General features: G+C 40.7%; 1 protein-coding gene and 2 long non-coding RNA genes across 3 annotated transcripts in view; 1 reads left to right on the plus strand and 2 right to left on the minus strand.

Moving 5' to 3' along the window:
- The window catches only part of LOC125383471, a 29,949-nt gene extending 24,495 nt beyond the window's left edge, over positions 1 to 5,454 (minus strand). Inside the window, exon 1 of the long non-coding RNA XR_007222761.1 lies at positions 5,337 to 5,454. This is a non-coding gene — a long non-coding RNA (uncharacterized LOC125383471). The remainder of the gene's footprint in view (positions 1 to 5,336) is intronic.
- Positions 5,455 to 7,143: 1,689 nt separating this feature from the next.
- Positions 7,144 to 9,056, minus strand: LOC124116980 (mannan endo-1,4-beta-mannosidase-like). The gene is made up of 2 exons (XM_046478647.2): positions 8,721 to 9,056; positions 7,144 to 8,128 (listed from the first exon to the last, which is right to left on the minus strand). The coding sequence occupies exons 1-2, from the start codon at positions 8,961 to 8,963 to the stop codon at positions 7,169 to 7,171; spliced, it is 1,203 nt and encodes a 400-aa protein (XP_046334603.1). The 5' UTR covers positions 8,964 to 9,056; the 3' UTR covers positions 7,144 to 7,168.
- On the plus strand, positions 8,866 to 22,799 carry LOC124116981. Its single transcript, XR_006858210.2, has 3 exons — positions 8,866 to 9,047; positions 18,557 to 18,628; positions 22,778 to 22,799. It is a non-coding gene; the product is annotated as an uncharacterized LOC124116981 (long non-coding RNA).
- Positions 22,800 to 25,582: the final 2,783 nt, after the last annotated feature.

Consider the following 25,582-nt stretch of genomic DNA (forward strand, 5'->3'; position numbering starts at 1 on the left):
CCATGTTAAGCAAATCTTAAAGAAATGTGCATTTCCCCCTCAATTTATTAGGTGCAGCAATATTTCATTGATTTCATACAGTGCAATGACCTCACAGCAAGGTAAACAATACAGTGACCTCATAGTTTAAAGAACAACACTACTCATTTTTGCTAAGATAATTGTATGACATGTAGTAAAATAGACCTAAATGGTACGAATTGGTCCCAAGCAACTGCAGGTTGCACGAAGTTGCATGGAACGGTTGGTCAGGCTCATTGACTTGGTTAAGGATGTCATCATACCCTAAACGTGTAGACAGTTGTTCATAATATCAATCACGGAATTGTCTGGTCCAGACATGATAAATTACAGGCTGCTGGAATATTGTTGTGTGTGCGTTAACAAACACATCCTGGAGGAAGGATCCAATCAGCTTAGGTTTGAATGCAAGAAGCAATAGATTATCATCCTTGGTTTGCTTGCACCAGGCCTAGGCTCTCTTCACCTAACATGTCCATGACCATTGTCACGATGGGTATTTCTACCTCACAATAACATGCCATGATAATACAGAACAACTGTTCAAAGCCATCTTAAAAACAGCTCCCTCACTGACTCATGACATTGCTGACATTTTGAATACCCAGAAAAGACCTCAGGTACAACGAAGCACTTTATTTTCAGGAGCAGAAACAATGGACTGCACAGAGTGAGTTAATGCCAACTTGACAGTATTGAGAATTGTTTTCATCCCAAAATGAAAGGTCATTCAAATAATTATGCAGCCAGTCCGTATTCCATTAATATGAAGACACCGCCTCACACCCATAGAAGCGCACATACAATCACTATCCACAGGCCCAAAATTTACGACACTCCCAACAAAATCTGCCGCCTCTAAGTGACCCTGGTGTTATTTGTATGCCATTATCAAAAATTACAATTTTCACAATCGAATTAATTTTGAAAAACACAGTCGAATATATTGACAATCGGAAGTGTAGACTAGACCTCTCACACGCGTAAGGGAAGATGCCGAGTAGAACTATAACCATTACTTTGCACTGATACACAGAAAACATGATCGTATTTTATTAACCTTCATATTCTATACCTCAGTCTGAGAGTTGGTCCTTATCTACTTATATATGAACACTTGAATTCATCCACGACCTCGGCTGACACTACAACTGCCTTTCTACGGTAACTGGGGTATCATTGGGTGTGGACAGCACCCGCAACTCATTCTTACACGTCACCATGAATGCGAAGGTTATACTTGGAACATTCTGACCAGCAAAATACACCCCTATATCTACTGACCACATTCTTCTCAGGGAACGTCCAGCATTACATGGCTTTCTCAGAATGGAGCCCACGTGACCACGGACAGTTGTAGTGTGTAACCCATGTTCAGGCACCTTGGTCGTCTAGGCCAACGCTATATCCTACATTACAGTAAATCGAAGTGACCATTGCAAATATATCGAGTCAACTCTTGTCGATTTTACATTATAGTGCCGAAAACAATTCTCCCGGTTATGAGAGATGTGTCGTATTAAACCATGGAGGGAATCGAACCGGGGCCTTAGGCGTGACGAGCGGACGCTTTAACCACTAGACTACCCCACCGCCCCCCATGAAGATCGACATAACAAGATTTCACTGATATTCCAGCTTGTGTTTAAATCCAACCCTTGACTCCTAAATGGAGATATCTTGTTCATTATGTGCCAATAAACCCAAAGATTACGTATTACCTACACGCATTGTGCGTTTACGAACAGAGGCAAAGCTTGAGACTAAGTCTTGTTTGTGAAATAGGATGGACAATATATGTAATATATTATTGTCGCATACAAATATACAAAATACAATGTACTTGTTTCAACTTAATACTTCATGCTGATATCAAACTTGTCCAATACAAATGATGCATCAGAGTGAGTGTGTGAGGCGGGTTTAACGCCGCCTTGTTAACAGTATTCCAGTTATATCACAGCGTGTCAGCTTAATGTGGGAGGAAAACCCGATGTGATGCAGGTCACAGACGTTTACCACTTCCGTTAAACCCACGAGCACGGGTATAGAGCTGACAAACCTAGAAACTCAATCGGGGCGAACCGGGATTCGAACCCACAATCATAGGTTTCTGGCGTGTCCAAGGGACGCAACTCTGCAGCGAATCGCGGCGCCTGAGACGACAGGGCCACTCGTGCCCCAATGATGCATTAGAATTGTCTTAAGTACAAAACGGATGATCTTCATTACCAAACGGGGAGGTGGGGTAGACTAGTGGTTAAAACGGTCGCTCGTCACGCCGAAGACCAGGGTTCGATACCCCACATGGGTAAAATGTGTAAAGCCGATTTCTGGCGTGCTCCGACTTAATATTGCTGGAATATTGCTAAAAGCGGCGTTAACACATACTCACTCACTCATTGCCAAAAGAAATTATATTGCCCCAAAAGTATATTTCAATGTTTATTTGTGTGTTGTTGGCACTTGGCAATATTCGAGTTATATGACGGGGGCTTGTAAATAATCGAGTCTGGACCAGACAATCCAGTGATTGATATTTTGGCAATGTTCCACGACGTCGGGGTCCGAGCCTAGTGGTTAAAGCGTTCGCTCGTCGCGCCGAAGACCCGGGTTCGAATCCCAACATGGGTACAATGTGTGAAGCCCATTTCTGGTGTCCCCCGCCGTGATATTGCTGGAATATTGCTTAAAGCGGCGTTAAACCATACTCACTCACTCACATGGAGTACTGCGGGGACCAATTCTCAATTGGAATCCTTATGAAGAGTCCATTTCTTTACAGAACATTTCTATGAAACTTGCAATTCATACTTCCATTGTGAGCGACACGACCAGGAGAGAGTATTTACTAAATTGACTGAGCACTTCGTTGGATGAACAAATCTCAACCACAAGAGTATGGTAGTGCAATAAAGGGAAGTATGTTTTAGTGTTATAATTTATTAGCGAAATGAGCAATTGTTTTTAACGGAATCACGTACTCAGGAATCAGGATTATTAACACAACATGTTTTATGCTCGTTATGAATTGACTAGGAAACCCATGCATGATCATTATGAGGGAGTGGGTGAAACACATTTGAATACGCTAGGGAGGGAGGGCTTTATATGTCTACATGTGTAATTGTTTTTGTCGAGTTATGTTTGGATATGTATGATGGTGACAATGAATAAAGAATATACTTAACGATAAGTACTTATTTCATGTGTCTTACACAGATAATGGTTTTTGAACTTGAATTAGAAATGCGACAATGTTACGTTTTTAATTCACAATAACACTGTGAATTAAAGAAAATGGTAGGAGATATCTTGCAAGTTTTGGTCTCAAAGTAGGCTGTTGTTTCGAATATTGTTAATGTTCTATGTTGTATAACAGCACTTTGCATAAAGCCATAATGTAATTTTGGTACAGACCCGATCCCTTCCGTAGTACCGTGTTTTCCTTTAGGGCGTCGTTTACAAGCATTATTATCATGAACTAAGAGACCCCAATACCCCATAAGACATTTGGTTTATGAAAGGACACTCTACTTGAAAAGATGTAAGGTATAATAAATTTAATTAGTTTTGTTAATTAAAGCCGCACTCAGCAAGATTCCAGCTAGATGACGGCGGTCTGTAAATAATCTAGTCTGAACCAGACACTCGAGTGATTGACATCATGCGCATCGATCTACGCAATTTGGATACAATGACTAGAGTTTCCAGTGTATATGAATGTATGAGCAATGTCTTTTCATTCTTTAAGGTGTTACCCAATCTCATGAACAACCAATCAATTCACACCTACTTGAAGAAGCAATGAGACATTATACATATTTAAAACTGTTAGTATCAGAGATACATACAAATATATATAAAAAAACAACCAATTCTTTCATGACACGTTGGCCGTTAGTCGCCTCTTACAAGCATAGTCGCCTTTGAAAGGGTTTGCTTTGTTGTTTAACGCCGCAATCAGCAATATTCCAGCTATATGACGGCTGTCAGTAAATAAACGAGTCTGGACCAAACAATCCAGTGATTGACATCATGAGCATCGAACCACGCAGTTGGGAAGACCCATTCTATCCCGGACGGGTTTCACATACTGTGTTTGAAGGATGCACATATTTGTATCGACATGTCGAAGTAGTTTATGAGCTGATAAAGATTTGTTACAGCAATGCAGTAAACATTACACTGTACTGAAACGTAGCTAGATCGGCTATAGGTCCAAAACACTGACGATTTATTCATTCGCATGTCTGCACATTTCGCTTAAGGGGAGGTAACTACAGCAGGCTGCCAATGACGCTTGAGACAATAACTAGTCAAATGAGTAAACTGATTAAATATTTAACATATTACTTCATATTTTCAGGATACCCGTTACGCCGTGCGACATATATCAATACTGTAGGCACCATTGTGATGAATCGAACCCGGGTTTTGGGGTGACGAATGAATATTTAACCACGAGGCTATCACCCACCATAATTAGTGATTACTAGTAATTAACTTACTATAATCAATCCTTACATGTCGTGATAGTGTTTGTCCGTTTTATACGACATCATGGCAATGTAATAAAGTTGATGAATGAATGCTTCTGGTCATCGAAACAGTTTATTTTGCCGTTCCTCGGGTCCCAAGTTCTGTTATAAGGACTGGGACGAGACCCCCCCGCCCCCCCCCCCCCCCCCCCCCCCCCCACACACACACCCACCCACATATAATCTCCCATGTTTAGAAGCCGTGTTCCACTATCAAAGGGATGATCATTTGAATGAATAATAGTTCGATATCTCATGAGCATGCAGTCAGAAAATAGCATACAGTTCATTTCCATATCATGTGTCATTTCTTCCACATGTAACTTAGTACACATGTATTACTTAGTATTGATATTGACATGGTACACGGTAATCGAATTGTGTATCTCGATACACCGATACTTCTTTGAATGATTACAACCATAACATACTGCTGAAAGGGGCTTTAAACCCATATTCACTCTGCCACTACCAACAAAAGAGTACAAATTTCGAATTTATGAATACACAATACATAACATAGCCACAAACAGGTTGTTTCATAACATTATCGGATGAACTTACCTTTAATATTGTTATTTTCAACGTTCTTTAAACTAGGACAGCAGCGCGAGCAAAGATATAAAGAGCGTTACTTCGAGGATGGCCTTCATAGTTGACATTAACTGCCTCTTTATCCTTAAGCACCTTCATTATAGCGTGTATGGAGATCAGAAATGTCAATAATTAGAGTCAAAGCTAATTTTCATTTCGATTTAAATAAATTCTTACCACCTTAAATTGAATTAAATGGACCTTCGCCGGTTCAATTGTTGAATATATTTGTGACGTCTGCTTCCATCCATCGGGTCTGGAATAAACGCGCACGGAAAACTCGTGCAGCGGAAGTGAATTGTGATTGGTTAAAACGCGTCATCACGACACCACGTGACATTACTGGCGCCCACCTGCGTGAAATGTACAAGACTTCAAACCGGATTTGACATTTGTTTATGTAAATATTAACAACGACGATAAACAGCCTTCAGAGGTCAAAATGTTATATGTTATAGTGCCTTATATATATATATATATATATATCAATACCAACCTTTAATGACTGTCATAAACATTTTCTACTTGCAAATAATGACTAGTTATACATACGTAGAATTTTAATCGGCTGAAAAATACTGCACACATCTGCATTTTGACTTGTACAATGTGATCCCGTGTTTTTTCAATGAACATTTGACTTGCCTTTGCATGTGTTTGTGACGGGTTGCACTAGCTCTGCTTATCTTGTTCTTTTACATTGTATCCAGAATCATTTTGCTTTCTTTTGAAAGGAGTGTTACCTTATTGAAACATGTATGGCCCAGTCTTTAAATAGGAGTCGCAATTCACGGTTCAGAGTTGCGCCCCATGGGGTGTCAGAGGTCAGATGATCATAGGTTCAAATACAAGATTCACCTGCATGGTTATGAAGCTTGGTTTGTCAGTATAATACCCGTGTGCTCGTTGGCTTCATCAAAGTGGCAAACGTCTGAGATTTGCATCACTTTACCTACCAAATGTCTAGCATCAAAGATAATAAGGGAAAAGAGCCCATAGATCTGATCACACGTCAGGAACATCTGCTTTTTTATGTACTGACCAACCCCCAGAGGTGGTATGATATGATTCCAAGTGCTAGCACCCATCTTTCTACTGGAAAGAATCATACATTTCATTGGCCGAATTTGAAGGTCAAGGTAACTGGAGCGTCCCTTTGTTAAAGTTGTCTTACTTGTCAGATGTGCTTTCCAAAACCGCAAGTAATAAAAATCGAAGTTCATATAACATTTGTGTTAATATTATTAAAGTCATTGGACTTTCTGGTATAAAGTTGTCATGCGTTAGACATGTATTATCTAAAACCGCGCGTGATATCAAATAAAAAAGTATATAACTGTCTTGTTAATATTATTAGGGACATGGGGAATTTCTGGTTTAAAATTTTCTTTTAGCAATGTGTGAAGTAAAAAACCGGAGTCCACTTAACTTTCTTATTAATGTTGTTACAGGTATTGGTCTTTCTGGTTAAGTCTATCTTGCATTTGACAGGCGTTTTCCCAAATTGGAAGGGATGTCATTAAACCAATAAAGGTTATAACTTAGGTAGGTAAAGGGATAGGACATTCTCGTTAAAGTTGTACGCATTGGCCAGAAATGATGTCATCAGCCTTACAGAGTTGTCATTATGGTGGAAATGCCTTGCAGATTCTTCTTTATGTTACCTAGAGGTAAGGGGCGGTCGGGTAGCCTAGTGGTTCGCTCGTCACGCCTAAGATTCGGGTTCGATTCCCTACATGGGTACAATGTGTGAAGCCGATTTCTGGTGTCCCTCGCCGTGATATTGCTGGAATATTGTTAAAAGCGGCGTAAAACCATACCCACTCACACACTAACTCACCTAGAGGTAAGTGTCTTCAATCTGTGATGAGTTTGGAGAAGGCATGTTTTATCACTTTTCTAGTTTGACACACATTTTTTAATTATCATCCGTTTTAATATTGATTGAAATTATGCCCAATTGTTCATTTTTAAATATGTTAACATATTCAAAATAGAAGATATTTATTTCACTAAGAGTACATGTGTGGCATGTTCTTTCCCCATAGAGTGGCCGGGTCATTGAAGAACTTCAGGAAGTCGTCTGCTGCGGGATGTCCCTTATATGGCGTGTAAAGATTCCCACACTTCCGGTCGCCCGAACACCTGTTAATCCACGTTGATAGATAGGCAATTCCTAGAGCAGTCTTACTCTCCTTCATTGGCTTGAGGACCAGGTCCATCCACAAGTTGGGATGAGTATCCACTGTGGGGTTATTAGATCCGAACTCAGTCACTGCCGCTATCTTATTCCTCCTCTTGGCCACATCAACAATGGACTCGATTTTAGCGATGAGGTCTGTGGGGTTTCTTGAAGACGAACCGCTGTAGTAGTAGTCTTGTCCCACCACGTCGACGTAGTCGTCCCCAGGGTAGGTGAGCATGTATTCATGGTTATCCTTCACCCAGCCGGGACTGTAGGCGTAGAGGAAGTTGTGGACGTGTTTGATGTCACGGAGGTAGTGGACAAGGAACTGCCAGAGTTTCTTATACTCGTCCGGGGTGTTGTGAGCAGCATTCCCCATGCCCCAAAAGAACCATCTTCCGTTCATCTCATGGTAGGGACGGAATATTACGGGGATATGCTTACCCTGGGGATCTTTGAAGTTTAGTGCCCATTCTGCGATTTGGTCCAGACTCTTTGTCAGGTTGACGTGGTTGGGTCCACCAGGGAGAGATTTTTGGATGCTGTGGGCCACGTCCCCGTGGTCGTCGGCAATGTAGAACGGCCCTCCTGTAACAGGGTTGCTGTGGTGCCATGAAAACGTGATAACTTCTCCTCGAGCGTAGGCCTTGTGGGCGAGATACGTCACGGTGTCAATGTAAGAAGGTGTCAGATCCCGGAAGTCCATACCCATGATGCCCGGATGTTGGTTCGTGATTGAGCAGACGTCACAAAGGTCATCGCTATCCATATGATGTGCCTGTTTACTCTGGAAAAAATATGGAATGAATCACAATTTCGTTTCAATGAATAAAGACAATTAATAACATTTGTCATCCCAAGCGATATCTCCTCTGGGAGCAGATTGTGGACGCAGATTATCGCTTGGGTGACATCACAAATTGCATCACAATGCTTTGCAGACGTCAATGGTTACCATGACGTCACAATCAAATGACATATCTAAAGGCTCTGCAACTGAAACTGTTATCAGTACTTTTTATACCGAAGACACTGCTTATTACTGCCTACAAACTGCAAAAGTTAAAGGATGACGTTGGATGATAAATAAAATCTCACCCTCGTGTCTTTTGATATGAAATATATCAACATTCGCAGATAAAACCTTTATCTGCGAATGTTGATTTATTTCATATCAAAAGACACGAGGGTGAGATTCTCTATTTATTGGCACAAACAAACTATATAACTCTCTCCGTATAATAACAATTATGTTTATCAATTTTAATGATAATTCTGATTGTGTTGAAATGTTAACTCAATCGTCACCACTCGCGTCTGTCCGTCAGACTTCGCTCTTTCCGGAATGAAACGAGCGATCATGAAAATCGCCAACTCACGGTGAACGCCCATCCTTTGGTATTTCCGTTCTGGTAGACTTGGTAAGGAGAGTGCCCGCCATATTCTCCCCACTGTGTGGATCCTTGCATCCCAAACACGAACTTGCTGTCGTCACGTGACAGCTTCAGTAGATTGCTGTACAAGTTCTTCGTCTCCAAGGTAGCGCGTTGATCGATCGGAAGTCCATAGCAGCCATATTGGATCGCAGTCAAAATAAGAAACCCCTTAGAAAGAGGCACCATGTTGGTTTAAATTATCGTTTTTGGGTACGCCACAATATAGTCAAGTCTGCTGAATATATGCTTGAAGCTTGACCCAGACAACAGGTAAGATTATCTGAGATTACAAGGACGACAGCTGTTGTTTGCGCTGATTAGGTCCAAGCAAACTGTGCCTGATTATAAGATAATGAAATAATTAGGGTTTCTTTATTGTGCAGGTTTCTAAGATTGTATTTAGTGGATAGTGTCTGCTGACACATACGAATACAAACTTGGAAAAAGATAAAGGACCACCACTTCTATAAATTCATTTATCCTGAACTTACATGCGTGTTTTGAAAAGGGTGTCAGGCCTATCCCACCCTCTCTCTCTAGGCATCCGGTATTTCTTTTGGCATTCCCCGTGAAGATCCGGGGTCGAATAGGGCTTCACCAATCCATGCTTGCCGTAAAAGGCGAATATGCTTGTCGTAAGAGGCGACTAACGGGAAGTGGTGGTCAAGCTCGCTGACTGGGATGATACATGTTATCGTATCAGAATTACGTAGATCAATGCTTAAATATCAATCACTGCATTGTCTGGTCCAGACTCGATTATTTACAGACTGCCGTCATATAGCTGGAATATTGCTGGTCTTCGCTGGTCCTCTCTGTAAGTAAACAATTGCTGGGCACTCAAAGTAAAACAACTTCTTTATTTATTTGGCTTTGTCCATATTTGGGATAGTCAAGGCATAAATCATATTGGTTTTATTGATAACTCTAAAATAAGATGTATTGAAATAGATAACCAACAGTGGTCTAGCAGTTTAAGAAAGTACTCAAAACTTTCTTTCTCTTCTTGTATTAAGCAATATAATGTATTTGAAAATTATCTAGATTACATTTGAGTAAGTGCCTATCGTATTGCTTTGAGTAAATTAAGATGTTCTGGTCATACTTTGCTAAATGGAAGGATGTACAATATACCGAGAGCTAAGTGACTATGTCCATTTTGTGTAAGACCTGAAGTGGAAGCTGAATATCAATTTTGTTTATAATGTCCATATTATGACAGTTTGAGACGTAATGTTCTATCTTATTATTTTTACACAAATGTAACTTTTGATAAATTTGTAACACTCTGTACATCTAAAACCCCATGCATAATTAATAACTTTCTCATGGCGCTGAAACTGTCTGACTTTAGACTTAGAATGAGCGTGAAGCAAATATTAAACCGTTGCACATCACATCATTTCCAACAGTACATAATTTATTCACACCCATTCATACTATGTGCGTTCGATTCTGAAACTTTGAGTGACCTGAGGCAACCTACGTTACTACATTTCTGGCAACCAGAAATACAACAATAAGTAGTTCTTGACAAAACTGTATCTTTTCTATTGAATGCACACAAAACGACAAGAAAAGGCAAAACCATCAACAAAGTTGCATCATTTATTCATATTCATATCAACAATCGAAAGTTAAATGTCTCTGACGCATTTCAGAATACACATATGCAATTAGCACCTATATTTAATTATAATAATTAAAATCCTTTAATTCATGATCGAATGAATAAACAAAATTAATTTTCTTTACGTCACTTGGAGGCTGTTAACGGGAGTTATGGTATGGGCAACCTAGGTCAACCGAAGAAAGACGTAATTCAGTTGACATGAGTTCATCTCGGTCGTTCAGGGTTTTCAAATCGAACGCAAGCCACTATTTCTGCAAAAGTCACAGAAGCGTGCGTAAAATGTCCTTCACGAAGTGCCTGTAACGACAAAAAGACTTCTGATGATTGTGTCGAAATATCTCACATAAATTCATAAATATTCGGAATTCAAGGCGGTCACCACTCCCCGGGCTGGCTAAATATACAGCACCCTGGCAATCTCGATCTCCACCCCCGGGCCAGTTAGATATACACTGGACTAGTGCCCTGACTATCTCGATCTCTACCCCCGGGATGGCTAGATATACACTACCTCACCCACCACCACTACACAGACCACCACCTCCACTACAGCAACCACTTCACGTACCACCACAACACTAATCGGGGGCACGGGTGGCCCAGTCGTCTAAGGCGCCACAATTCTCTGTGCAGAGTTGCGTCCATTGGTCACACAAGAAACATATGATCGTGGGTTCGAATCCCGGTTCGCTTTAATTATGTATATATGTTTGTCAGCATCATGTCAGCTTCACCAAACATTCGTGACCAACTCGTGTTATTCCGGGACAAGCCGATTAGCGACTCGTGCCCCTCTCATGGGCATTTTTGCGACCGGGCTCCGTCTTAGCGCAAACAGGCATACCTAAAACAATTGTCAACTCGTTGCGTAATGGTTCACACATCTTTACCCATATATAATATATATTCAGATGCAATTTAAAACACAGCTGGACATGCGGAATTATACAGTATGGTTGAACACATTTAACTGTGTCTTGGGTATATTTTTAGATGCAAGACATATGTAAAATCAAAAATTATTTCTGAGGGATTCTTTGACGAAGAACTCGAAATCATACGCGCATTCTGATTGGTTTGTCGTATTTTCGCACATAACATTCATCGATAGGGGGACGAGTCTTCTTGCAGATTACGGAAAGGGGCGAGTGGTGACGAATGCTTCACCAAAGTGGTAAATGTCTGAGGCCCGCATCACATCGGGCTGTCCTCCCACGTTGAGCTGACACGCCTTGATATTACTGGTAAGATGTTTAAAGCGGCGTTCAACTCAACTCACTCACTGATTATTTCAAATTATTCAAGTGTCATTTTCATGACCCAATGTTATTTATAAATGTTATAAATAAAATTACTTAAGAAGTTATATATTAGAAAATGTTTACTAAAGAAGTAATACATGTATATTGGAAACAATACGAGATGATATTCATAATTTGCTATAATCATATTATTACCTCTATAATATCCGCTTATTATCGTCCTTGGAGTGTCATTCTTTATAGACTGCTCGTGGATTTTTTCGTGTGTTTTTTGCCTTATCCCTCACTGACAGGCCCAAATATGCTGTAAATCGAAATTTCTTATTTGTTAATTTCTGGACGTTTCGAGTTTTTTTTCTCGTTACTTCGATTATATTTTCGTAATTTCAATTATTTTCTCGTTACTTCGACTATCTCTCATTACTGCGATTTTTTTCACTCTCGTTACCTCAGTTATTTACTCGTTATTTCAATTATTTTCTCCATGCTTCTAGTATTTTCTCGTTATTTCGAAATGTCGAAATTTCGAGTTTTTTAATTTTAATCGAAATTACGGGAAAACAATCGAAGCAACGAAAAAAATAATCGGAATTCCGAGTTTTTATGATAAACTTGAATCGAGAACATATTTGAAGTAAAAGAAACAACTCGTTATTCCGAGAAAATAATTGAAAAAAACAACCGAGAAAATAATCGAAGTATCGAGAAAGAACTCGAAATTTCGAGAAGATAATTGAAATAACGAGAAATTTCTATTTTAAAAAGTCAATTTATGCTACCAAAGTGGCACCTTAGGTATAATATAACTGAAATGCTGTTGAAAGCGGAATTAAACTAGCTCACTCACTCACTGTCATGGTATGATCAAGTTTGTTTGTGTTTAACTGTGAAACCATATATATGATACTTATATGGCACAATAATTTAAACGTGAGGGTTAAAATACAAAAGAGGAACATTGTTTGTACCATGTGTACCAGTTCAGTTTGTAAAGAAATCATCTCAGTCATGTCAACCAATAAAAAGAAAAGAGATACAGTAAACTACGGTTATAACGAACTCGAGGGGACAACTTTTTTTGTTCGTAATAACCGTAGTTCGTTATAAGCAAACATACAACATATATACAACGAATGGTCGGGACTAAAAACAAATTTCGTTATATAGGTCAGTTCGTTATAAGCGTGTTCGTTATAAACGTAGTTTACTGTACACACAAACTCACTTTCATGTGCCACGCGCAGTAGTGTAGGACAACAAAAACTTAGTTTCAAGAAAAAAAATTGGTGTTACAGTAATGTTTAAAATACCTAAACTAAAATAACTAAAGCATAAAATTTCATAGATTTCAAAATACACTACTTTAAAGAAGTTAAAGAACACCCAATTTGTCATATGACCATAGTTAATCTGTCATGTCATCACAGATTAACTATAGCCATATGAAAAAGTCGGTGTTCTTTAACTTCTTTTGAGTAGTTGATGGTAACACCTTTGTATCAGGGGCCTGGAAAGACAAGAAAAAACCTCAACTACATAATTGATTGTAACTGAATTGAGACTACTTTTAGTAGTGAATAAAACGGGAACTATCTGCATGACTGCAGGTTTTAAAGGCTAATAAACCCTAAGGCAGGCGAATCAGTAATTTCTGATACAGACCCTGACACAACTATCCGAAAACTCCAAAGAAAGTTAAAATATAATCAACAACAAAAGTTCCTGTGACACCAATATTTTAGTGTATTTTTCAAACAAGTAAAGTTTGGTTTTCAATATTGTAGTACATGTATGGGATCAAGTCACAAAAACGCAACTGCTACAGAAAAGCATGCAAAAGTTGACTTTTATGCAAGCCCCATGCATTTCACTACCCAAGAATGGGTATAAAAACATGTGCTTTAAAGGGGAAGTGTACACACAAAAATCACTTTCTTTCTTTTTCTAAACAAAACGCAATTTTAGAATTAGTTAGTATCTGTGTTTGAAAATATACACTCATTTTTTTCACAGTGAAAGTAGGAAGCTCACAATAGTGTGAAAATGATATGCCGTCATGAGGCCTTCGTTTTTCGAGCTAAACAGGCCTGAGTTATCCCCCTTAGATTATGACGTAATTGGTGCCAATTCAACTTGGTCCCTGTCTATTCTGAACGCAAAAGATATCAAGTACAAGTTTTCGGTAAAACAACATGGCCTACGACACACTCCGGCGCAGTGGTGACTCAGCATAACACTATGCTGGCTGGCATCTGAGACGCTAGAATCATACACCTGTACCTACACCACGTGAAGCGGCTCTAACAAAGCATGATGACGTCATAATGTTTATCAATTGGCACCAATGACGTCATATTGCAAGGGGCATAAGCCATGGTGTTTTTGTTATGGAAATAGAACACTTGGTAAATGTGAAAAATATAAATCGTTTTAATGCAAAACATATGTTAATTAATTGTAATATTTTTATATTTTTGTCTATGACACTTCTAGGTTAACACTTTTATTGTGGAAAAAGTACAAGAAAATTAGGTTCATTTTCGTGTGAACTTGCCCTTTAACGGGATTCCATATGCATTGTTTAGCATCGTGCTGACAACAACCACTGAGAAAAACAACAAAATTACACCATTATTCAACATTACGAAATGCCATGCCTGTCCGAAAATAAGCGTCTGCGAGCCATTGGTATGCTTGAAGCAGGATCGAGTCTACGTGATGTTGCAAGACAATTTAACGTCCACAGAAACACAATTTGGTGTTTATGGCAACGTTGGCAACGGACGAATGCAGTCAGAAACCATCCTCGGAGTGGCAGGCCACGCGTAACCAATAATCGACAAGACAACTGGATTCGAACAACACACCTACGAAATCGATTCCAGCCAGCAACAGTGACTGCAAGAAGCATCCCTGGCCTTCGACGAATGTCTTCACAAACCGTACGTCGTCGCCTCAGATGTGCAGGGATTGTCGCCAGAAGACCCGCCAGACGTCCCATTTTGACAGGAAACCACCGTCAGGCACGTCTACAGTGGTACAGCGTCTACGCTGGGCGGCCATGCAGTTCTATTCACTGACGAGTCTCGTTTTCACCTCAGCCACAGTGATAGACGGATTCGAGTGTACCGACGTCGAGGTGAACGTCAATCATTATGGCATGGAAAAGGATCGGTTCGGGAGCGGCAGCGTTATGGTATAGGGTGGGATTACAGCAAGACAGAGGACCCGTTTGATAGTGGTAGAGGGAAATCTCAATGGACAGCGCTACCGCGACGAGATCTTCGGCCCTGTTGTTCTACCGTTTTTGCGTCGTCATGGCCCAGGCATTTCCTTTCAACATGACAACGCCCGGCCTGATATTGCTCGACTTGTTCAGGATTCTCTTCAACAAAACAACGTGAATGTCAACCCCTGGCCGGCTCTCTCCCCTGATCTCTCACCAATCGAGCAAGTGTGGGATGAGATGGATCGGCGCCTTCGACGTCAACCACGTGTTCCACAGACACTCCAGGAACTTCTTAACATGCTCCCGCAGATGTGGACAGATATCCCACAGGACTTTGCGCGACGCCTGGTCCATTCCATGAGGCGAAGATGTGTTGCTTGCATCGCAACCAGAGGTGGACACACACGCTATTGATTTGTAAATTGACATTTTGGCATGTTCATGTTTTTTTAAAATGAAATCACGCATTTTCTGAAGTAAGTATGGCAAATTAAAGTATTTGAACACTTACAGGAATCTTTTATCTGTTGCAAACCGAAATTGTTTCAGATTTGGTAAAAAACATAACTTTGCATTAAATCTTATTCAATGTCACAGGTACTTTTGTTGTTCAGTATACTTTGCAAGTCTAGATTTCTCAGTTTCTTTTAGAAGAGATTGTTGCCATTATAATGTTTAATAAAAGACAATGTGATCAACAGTGTATGACAGCGACCGACGGACAGATGAAAGTGCTTGCAAACTAATGTCTCAGTAAATGATGTCAACAGTACTCAAATCTAACATTCTAGGAGTAACATCGTGTTCATCAATAATATAGATTACTAGGGTTGTGTGTGCTGGGATTTTGTAAGGAGTCTGGATATTTCTTCAGCTGCAGCTGCACAACCAGATATTCTTTTCAAATTAAAACTATGAGCCTAAATAGGTTTTGGAAAACACATCTTGCAACAATGTAGTTTTATTGGCAGGCACCTTTTTTTTTAACAATCTGAAGCATATTTATTCTTTTGAGACAACGTCAACTTTAAAGGACAATGGGCAGGAGTTGCCCAATCTTCTGAGGCGCCGAAATTTCCTGTGCACAGTTGCGTCGCTTATTAGGGGTACCGGAAGTACTGTTCAACATGACGTAAAACCCAGCTTACCCCCTTACTCAAGGCCAACGCAGATTTGTCTTATCGATCCTGTTAATGGAATTTGAGAGCTGATTTGTCCAAGCTGACCCGACAAAACGTGACCAATCAATGTCTCTGTCGAAGGGTAGACAAATATACAAGGTCTTTAAGTTTTACGTTCCTGTTCACAAAGCCATCTCTGGGCTCTGAATAGATCACCTGCTTTAAACGCAACATTCTAATTACATTGGAGATTAATTCCGATCACGACGGACAAGTAAATCGTTCTAAATGAGACAGAAGCTGTTTGCAAAGTCTGATCATGAAGCACCTTGAAATGGATCGATATAATTTGTCGTGATTAAATGATGCAATTGTGCTATAATAAGATACATGCGTGTCTATTCGCATGACGTCTCTGGAAGGAAAATGGCTTTTTGGTTGCAGTCACCGTGTCTTTTGTGCAGAAGAAAGTCAGTCTGCTTGTATGGTGAGATGAAGGCGGGGTATGTATGTGTAGTGTGCAGAAGGGTCATACTTCATACTTGAAGCGCATCTACAAATTATGAAGCTGCACGATGCAATAGAATAACCCTTTAGGTGAGATGAAATGGCTTTTTACCATCACGTCCAGGAGTATTGCACTTATATATAACACCGTGCATGCACGAGTGTGTGTGTGGCTGCTTGTACTAGTCCGGACTGATGCCGATTTTATAGTGCTAGCCTACTGAGATACCATGCCGCAGTTTAACATAAATACCCCACTCAGGCACAGTATACTGACTCCGAGCCGAGCTGTTTTAGCCCCTTAATGCCGAGTGGCAGACAGGGTAACAACAAGTACCATCTTTAAACGTCTTTTGGTATGACGCGACCGGGACTGAACCCCGGATCTTCCGTTCTCCGGGCCGACGCTCTCCCACTAGACCACGGAGGCGTAAAACACAATCTTTTCAAATCTGAACCGCAAGGGGTAATAGCTAACGAGAAAAGTTTAAAAATCTTAATATTTTTTAACAACTTTCACAACTACTTTCAAAGTTTTCCATATAGTACATTGCCTATTTGAATCAGCGTCGGACAATCATCCTGCAGACGGATAAACTGTAAGAAAAATCTAAAACAACATTTATCCAACACACGCTCTTTGAAACGGACGTAAAATATATCTTGCTGGCTTACAAATACTTTAAAAGGCGATCTTTGAAGACATCGTGGCTTATCAGCGCCTCGGAAGCTTAGTGGCCGACTCACAAGCATTCGTCACCACTCCCCCTTTTCCGTAACCTGCAAGAAGACTCGTCCCCCTCATTCGTGACCAACTCGTGTTATTCCGGGACAAGCCGAATAGCGACTCGTGCCCCTCTCGTGGCCATTTTTGCAACCGGGTTCCGTCTTAGCGCAAACGGGCATACCTAAAACAATTGTCAACTCGTTGCGCAATGGTTCACATATATTTCCCCATATATCATTTATATTTCAGACGCAATTAAAAGCACACCAGACATGCGAAATTATACAGTATGATTGAACACATTTAACTGTGTCTTGGGTATATTTTTAGATGCACGACATATGTAAAAACAGAAATTATTTCTGAGGGATTCTTTGTCGAAGAACTTGAAATCATACGCGCATTCTGATTGGTTTGTCGTATTTTCGCACATAAAATTCATCGATATGGGGACGAGTCTTCTTGCAGGTTACGGAAAGGGGCGAGTGGTGACGAATGTCGTCCCCCTGTCGCATTCGTCACCACTCGCCCCTTTCCGTAACCTGATATTCGGCTTGTCCCGGAATAACACGAGTTGGTCACGAATGCCGCTGTCCATGAATGTTATGTGCGAAAATACGACAAACCAATCAGAATGCGCGTATGGTTTCAAGTTCTTCGTCAACGAATCCCTCAGAAATAATTTTTGATTTTACATATGTCTTGTATCTCAAAATATACCCAACACACAGTTAAATGTGTTCAATCAAACTGTATTATTCCGCATGTCCCGATGTGCTTTAAATTGCATCTGAAATTATATAATATATGGGGAAATATACGTGAACCATTACGCAACGAGTTGACAATTGTTTTAGGTATGCCCGTTTGCGCTAAGACGGAACCCGGTCGCCATGAGAGGGGCACGAGTCGCTATTCGGCTTGTCCCGGAATAACACGAGTTGGTCACGAATGACTCACAAGGTTACATATATGCAATCTGCAGGTTCCACTTATTATATAAGTAACATTTGACGTTTGATGTTACATATTTCCGCACATGTCCTTAAGTTAGCACTGTAATGTGTGTTATGTGGATTGTGTTCTAGTGCAAAATTATTCTGATGGAAGAGAGGAACTTACTATAGAAAATCCCCGAGACGAGCTGAAAGGTAGTTCCACGAAAAGAATGACCCGTAAAATAGGTTTATACGATACTTTAATATATACCAAAGTTTGGGCATTGATGTCACGCTTTACTGCTGACAGAGACCATATACCGACGTATAAAAATACTTTGCCTCTCGTTTTTATTGAATAGATTCGTCTTAACGCTGCGCATCAGTCAGACGTATTCCCAGTTGGAACCACGCTGAAGACTTATTGCCTGAAAGTAGGTAGAGAAGCATCAGATATCCAAAATCACAACTGTGCCTTGTAGGTTATGTGGTACTGAAGATACTGCACACGGACTAGCATCAGGTGCTCCCCGACGCTAACAACCTTGCAAACCACGATCCCCCTTATAGCCCCTCGTTTATCTTTGTTTGGCGAAATCTTTTGTTTTTTCTTGAATACTGCTGACAATTCCTGGTTCATATATAAAGTTATAATTGTTAATACTCCGCTTTCTATTTCATCTTTCCATCTTTGAATTTGTAAATGTCCCCCGTTGGGACTCTGGTGTCTGGGACTGGGGTGTAATGATTCGGACTCTGTTCTCTGGTACTAGGGTGTCAATCAAACGATAATTTGTTTGTTTGTTGTTTAACGCCGCACTCAGCAACATTCCAGCCATATTACGGCGGTCTGTAAATAATCGAGTTTGGACCAGACAGTCCAGAGACAATCACATCTTACAACACAATATGTTGCTGAAGACCAATTCTAACCCAGATCTTCACGAGTCCAAACTAGATTAAACCAACAACGTTCGCATTATCAGACCCCCAGGCTCAGTAATAAGGGTACCCGTGAAGGTCCGGGGTAGAATAGGTCTTCAGGAACCCATGCTTGCCGTAAACGGTGACTTTGCTTGTCGTAAGAGGCGACTAACGGGGTCGGGTGGTCACGCTCGCTGACTTGGTTGGTGTCATTTGCGAGGATGGATGCTCATAACAATCACTGGATTGTCTGGTCCAGGTTCGATTATTTACAGACCACCCTCATATATAGCTGGAATATTGCTGAGTGCGGCGTTAAACAACAAACAAACAAACAAACAGTAATGAGGGTCACATTTGTATAAGTGTTTGTTCCACCAACACATGATATCTAACAAACACATATAAGGTGACATACTATGTGATAAGGTGAAATGGGGTTTAACATCATGTTAAATATTATTGCTTTAATATTCCAAAGTGCATGTGGCTGCATGTACAAGTCCGGGTTTTTTTATAGTGCAAGTCAACTGAGACACCACACACCATGAGTACCCCACTCAGACACAGTATACTGACTCAGAACCTACCGGTCATTGTTTTATCCCCTTAATGCCAGGCAGGGTAACAACAAGTAACAGGGGGACGGGTGGCCCAGTCGCCTAAGGCGGCGCGATTCGCTGTGCAGAGTTGCGTCCCTTGGGCACGCCAGAAACCTATGATTGTGGGTTCGAATCCCGGTTCGCCCCGATTATGTTTCTAGGTTTGTCAGCACCATACCCGTGCTCGTGGGTTTCACCGAAGTGGTAAACCACTGAGACCTGCATCACCTCGGGCTTTCCTCCCAAATTAAGCTGACACGCCGCGATGTAACTGGAATACTGTTAAAAGCGGCGTTAAACCCAACTCAATCATAGGTTTCTGGCGTACCCAAGGGACGCAACTCTACACAGCGAATCGCGGCGCCTTAGACGAATGGGCCCACTGTGCCCCCGGATATACTCAGAATATGTATTTTGTTGAATGGACTGTGTAAGGTGTGATCGTTGCTGGCCTGTGGCTTCCGAAAGTTACTGAACACGTAAGTAATATTGATAAACCTATGTTTTAAATGTGTGGTTTTCATTAAATGTTATTGCATTTTAACATTAAAAAACACCGACTTACGCTACATCGCCAAATATAATTCGCACATTCAATGAAATTCATAAATATAATTTATACCACCTCAGTACCTTTTTTTTTTACACCAGGACTTATTACCTGGTGACGTTATCCAGAAATCTGTTAATCCAGATTTGTGCAGAAAGACACGATATACACTTGAAATTTTGATTTCACCAACAAATTACAAACGTTATCAAACGTTATTAGGCTGAGAACAATCACCGAAACAATGCACAATTAAAGTCCAAAACACAACGATGATACCCGTATAAAATACACCACCATCGAATTAAAATATCTTGGTCTTTTTTCATTTCTAGCCATCTTCAAACATGGATGTATACTTTCCTCTGTCCGGTGTTACCAGATGACAGTAATACCTTCCTACAACCGGTAGTCAGGGCTGCAGCAGTAGTTTTCTCTCACGATTCGTTAAATTAAACTATAAGTACATGGGTTACCGGAGAGCTATCTAAAACACTCCAAAATCTACTGGGAGTTGTATCTAAGCTTGCGCTGCGTGTAAATAAAACGCACTCTCAATCTCCTTTTTTAGATGGATGTATTCCAAAATGGGAAGCGTTATTTTCGGGATTAAGCTAGGGGAGGGAGACTTTTAGAGGTTGTGAACACCCAACCAGATCACGCAACCCAAAATGTGATAGTGAGCTCATCGATCACAGAAACCAGCCCGATCACAGACACATCCCTGGCGGTCACACATGGAACTAACTTCCAGGCACTGTTGTTTTGTACGTTCGATTTAAGTTGCCTTTTACGACAGCTACCAGCTGCTTGTGATCAATTTCCCCCACTGGTACTCTTAATGCAGCGATACGTTGCCTGACTCCGTGTACAAAGTTGACCGCATTACCTTACCACGGGGCTAACATAACGCGCCTTGATTTAATGAAGTCGAAACTTCGTGGACAAATTTGTCTTCCCTGAAACCTCACGGTCCAGATCATGATAAATGACAACAGATTATGTATTTATGATGTAAAATGAATGTTAGTGAATGCTGTATACTGATTGGTTGAAAATCGACGGCAAATGGAACTTAAATCCCGGCAATAATTTGGACTATATACAGCGTATGGATACTTTTTGTGCTAAATGTAAATAGTCAAAAAGATTTAAATACGTGGTAGTCTATAGGCCGCATACAGATTGTATTATTTATGTCTTCAATTGTATTATCTTGTACAGGAACACAGGAGTTTTTACCCAACATGGGTACAATGTGTGAAGCCTATTTTGTTGTGTCCACCGCCGTGATATTGCTGGAATATTGCTAAATGCGGCTAGAAAAACATACACACTCTCTCACTTGAGTTCATATGGTTTGGCTCGACACAGCTGGAATATTGCTGAGTACGGCGTTAAACAACAAACAAACAAACAAACAAACATTCTACCCACACTTCGTGATGAGAGCATTACGCCAAACTCACAAGCTAATTTGCATATCACGTGACCGGACTACTCTCCTGTTTGTAAACAAACGCACCTGTGGTTAAAACAGACCAATCTTTTGGTGCTATTGACATATTGTCTTGCCTAATTATAAATATATTATACCAAAACCGCGACAGAATTTCAGGTTTGGGCCGGGATTTCTTACTAAAAATATAATCAAGCCCAAGTTTTACTAATATGAAATCTTATGTATGCGTCGATTTGTAAGAAAGAACAGTGTGCCCTTTTCTTGCAGAGAAATGTCCAAAGAATTCAGTTCGTTATTTGAATTAATTTAAAAGAAATCAAAATTATCACCGGTTTATGTTGGAAAACATAATTGAGCTCCTAAACAATTATAAAAAATGCTGAGCAAGGATAAGGACAGATCAGGAAGTCCGTGGTTCGAACCCCATCACGGTTGTATGTCCACTATACATGCACATGTAAATCGTTGTCCTTGCCAACCGCCAGCCTCATAGTCGGTCTAAGTATTATAACCTGGCCCAGGCCGCTTCACCACAGGTCGTAATGCCCACTGGGAGTCGGTGTGACTGTACTGCACGTGCTTCACGAAATTCACGTGGTTGTAACGTGACACAACACACTGGACGATGCAGCAGGACTGGGGAAGCTTTGCAATTGACACATTTAAAAAAGTGTCTCTATCATCGTACGCTGTCAATCAAATTCAAGAACTGTTTATCAGTATCACACCTTCGAATATACTTCAAGCAATACGTGCCTGTGTAAAAGCTACCGCATCGTCAGCTTTGTGTTTATTTGTTTGTTTGTTGTTTAACGCCGAACTCAGCAATATTCCAGCTATCTGACGGCGGTGTGTAAATAATCGAGTCTGTACAAGAAAATCCAGTGATTGACACCATGAGCATCGATCTACGCAATTGGGATACGATGACATGCATTTCTTAACAGATTCGATGAAACTAGGGCAACCAGAGGATAAATATGTAACTGGAAATAGTTTTCACGATATTCTCTCTATTAAAGTTAACCATTTCATTTCATTTCAGTGCTTCACAAGTGAAATGAACGATACAAATATGGACGAATCGTTTCTGACCAGTGGCTACCGTACGTTATCGAAAACGTTAATAAGGTCGATACGCCTGTGTTTCAAATTTGTGGTTTGTATTGAGTGTTATTGTATTTTAACATTAAAAAACACCGACTTACGCTACGTCGCCAAATATAATTCACATTCAATGAAATTCATAAACATAATTTTTAGTACCTTTTTCTTTACCAGGAGGTAATAAACTTATTGCCTGGTAACTTAATCCAGAAATCTGTTAATCCAGAATTGTGTAGAAAGACATGATAAACTGTCGGACAAAAGAAAGTATACACTTAAAAAATTGATTTCATCAACAAGTTGCAAACGTTGTCAAAACGTTACTCAGCTGAGAACAATCACCGAAACACTGCAACATTAAGGCCCTATCACCATCGAATAACCATTTATTGTTTGTTTCATTTCTAGCCACCATCAAAAACGGGTGTATACTTTCTTTTGGACGATTTTATCAGAAGACAATAACTAAATCCAGAAATCCATTAATCAAGATTTGAGAAGAAGCCATGATAATAATAAATTTTATGTTCCTACAACCTGTAGTCATGGTTCTTTTCTTTCAATTGTTAATTAATTTTGCTACTAAAAAAACCAATGCAAGATAATAGCAATAGTTACTCTACCACGTATTGATGGTGATTCGTTAAAATGAGAACTCCCAGCACGCGTATCACCTAAAAATAGATTACTAAGGATTAGTGTATAAAAAAAATCCGTTTTGACGTGTAAAGCTGTCGCAGGGCAAAGGTAGCATGGGACCAGTACATGTTTTGAACAGTATTTCATTTATACCATTGTGCCAGCTTGTGGGAGTATGATTGTGGACATTGTTACATGATCTCGCTGTGTGGAGTCTCGGGAAATCTCGCGGGTTAACAAATGACGTCACGATTGCTTGCTATCGATAAATAGATAAATGAGATCATCAATAAATCAGATCAAATCACAGTTACTTTCCGCTACCGCTTCCATAGACTAAACATTTCTTTATCACAGTAGGCGAAAATGAAGTAGGCAGACGAAATGGTGTGCCTTTAAAAATAACTTCTAACTAAATAGACTTCTTTTGCCGACCGGCCCTCTAATAACGGCGCAGTCATAACAAACGTTCGTTTATAAAGTGTCAGGTGTGATCTCAGCGTTAACGTTGACGGGTTTCATCCGTCTGTAGTGTTATATGTTGAGTGTTAGAATAATCTGCATTCATGACATAGACAGATTTCGAACCGTTTACGGTGTTTACCGACGTCGATATTTGATTAGGGGTTGGGGCCTTGACTGGCTCGTGTCTGGCGAGTATCGTTATGGCGGTGGTGGTTGGTTGGTTGGTTTGTTGTTTAACGCCGAACTCAGCAATATTCCAGCTATATGACGGCGGTCTGTAAATAATCGAGTCTGGACCAGACAATCCAGTGATTAATATCATGAGCATCGATCCACGCAATTGGGATCGATAACATGCATCAACCAAGTCAGCAAGCCTGACCGCCCGATCCCGTTAGTCGCCTTTTACGACAAGCATAGTCGCCTTTTACGGCAGGTATGGGTTGCTGAAGACCCATTCTACCCCGGAATCTTCACGGGTTGATGCCGGTGGTGACTGATGGGTGACGAATGACATCAACAGGCACGCGCGATTCACTGGATAAAGTCGAGAATGTTGTTCAAGCCGGGAATATTTCGGCTGTATAACGCTTGTCTAAAAATACCTGAGTATGACGCAGGTAAACCAGTGCTTGATGGCATGAGCGGCAATCGATACCCTGGGGCGCTATGACCTGTGAGGATCCGGGTTAGAATAGGTAACCATGCTTGCCGTAAAAGGTGACTATGCTTGTCGTAAGAGGAGACTAACGGGATCGGGTGGTCAGGCCCGTTGACTTGGTTGATGCATCGTATCCTAATTGCGTAGATTGATGTTCATGTTCTCGACTCGATTATTTACAGACGGCAGTAATATAGCTGAAATATTGCTGAGTGAGGCGTTAATCAACATTAAATGAGAAAGGTCTGTTAAAAACTACCTCAGTAAATCGGTCACAGTGAGTGAGTGAGTGAGTGAGTATGGTTTAACGCCGCTTTTAGCAATATTCCAGCGATATCACGGCGGGGGACACCTTAAATGGGCTTCACACATTGTACCCATGTCGGGAATCGAACCCGGGTCTTCGGCGTGACGAGCGAACGCTTTAACCACTAGGCTACCCGACCGCTCCTGGGTCACAGTGACAACACATCGTAATACATTGACATCAAGTACGAGGCGTCAAAATGGCCGACACGATAAAAGTGACGAGAGAGATTTCCGTATATCGTGTAAACCTCACATTAGAAACTATAACACTTTAACCACAAAACAAGTTGAAACATTCAACGGAAATATCTGGTTTTCATAATATCAACCTCAGCTGAGGCGAAGGGAGCCAGGGACACCATGAAGTTACGCCAAGTTGGCTATAGAAGTCCAGTGTACTTGGGACGGCTTCACGTGTTGTCTGGTTAAGGCGTCTTTAACCTCAGATTGCAACCGGTTCCAAGGTCACCAGAGGAAGCTGGGTCAAATATTTAAGAGCATTTTGACCTGGCCATGTGTGTGTGTGTGTGTGTGTGTGTGTGTGAGTCATGTATGTGTGTGCGTGTGTGAGAGAGAAGCTTGTGTGTGTGGTGTGTGTGTGTGTGTGTGTGTGTGTGTGTGTGTGTGTGTGTGTGTGTGTTTGTGTGTGAGAGAGAGAGAGAGAGAGAG

Source organism: Haliotis rufescens, unplaced genomic scaffold (genome assembly GCF_023055435.1).
Source record: "Haliotis rufescens isolate VD_foot unplaced genomic scaffold, xgHalRufe1.0.p SCAF_23, whole genome shotgun sequence".
In the NCBI taxonomy this organism is placed as follows: domain Eukaryota; kingdom Metazoa; phylum Mollusca; class Gastropoda; order Lepetellida; family Haliotidae; genus Haliotis; species Haliotis rufescens.

Bases quoted from the DNA above. Each gene is read 5' to 3' on its own strand.
- LOC124116980 (XM_046478647.2), bottom strand. From the start codon at position 8,963: ATGGTGCCTCTTTCTAAGGGGTTTCTTATTTTGACTGCGATCCAATAT. The intron at 8,129-8,720 runs GTGAGTTGGCGA...TATTTTTTCCAG, and splicing joins CCAAAGGATGGGCGTTCACC to AGTAAACAGGCACATCATAT.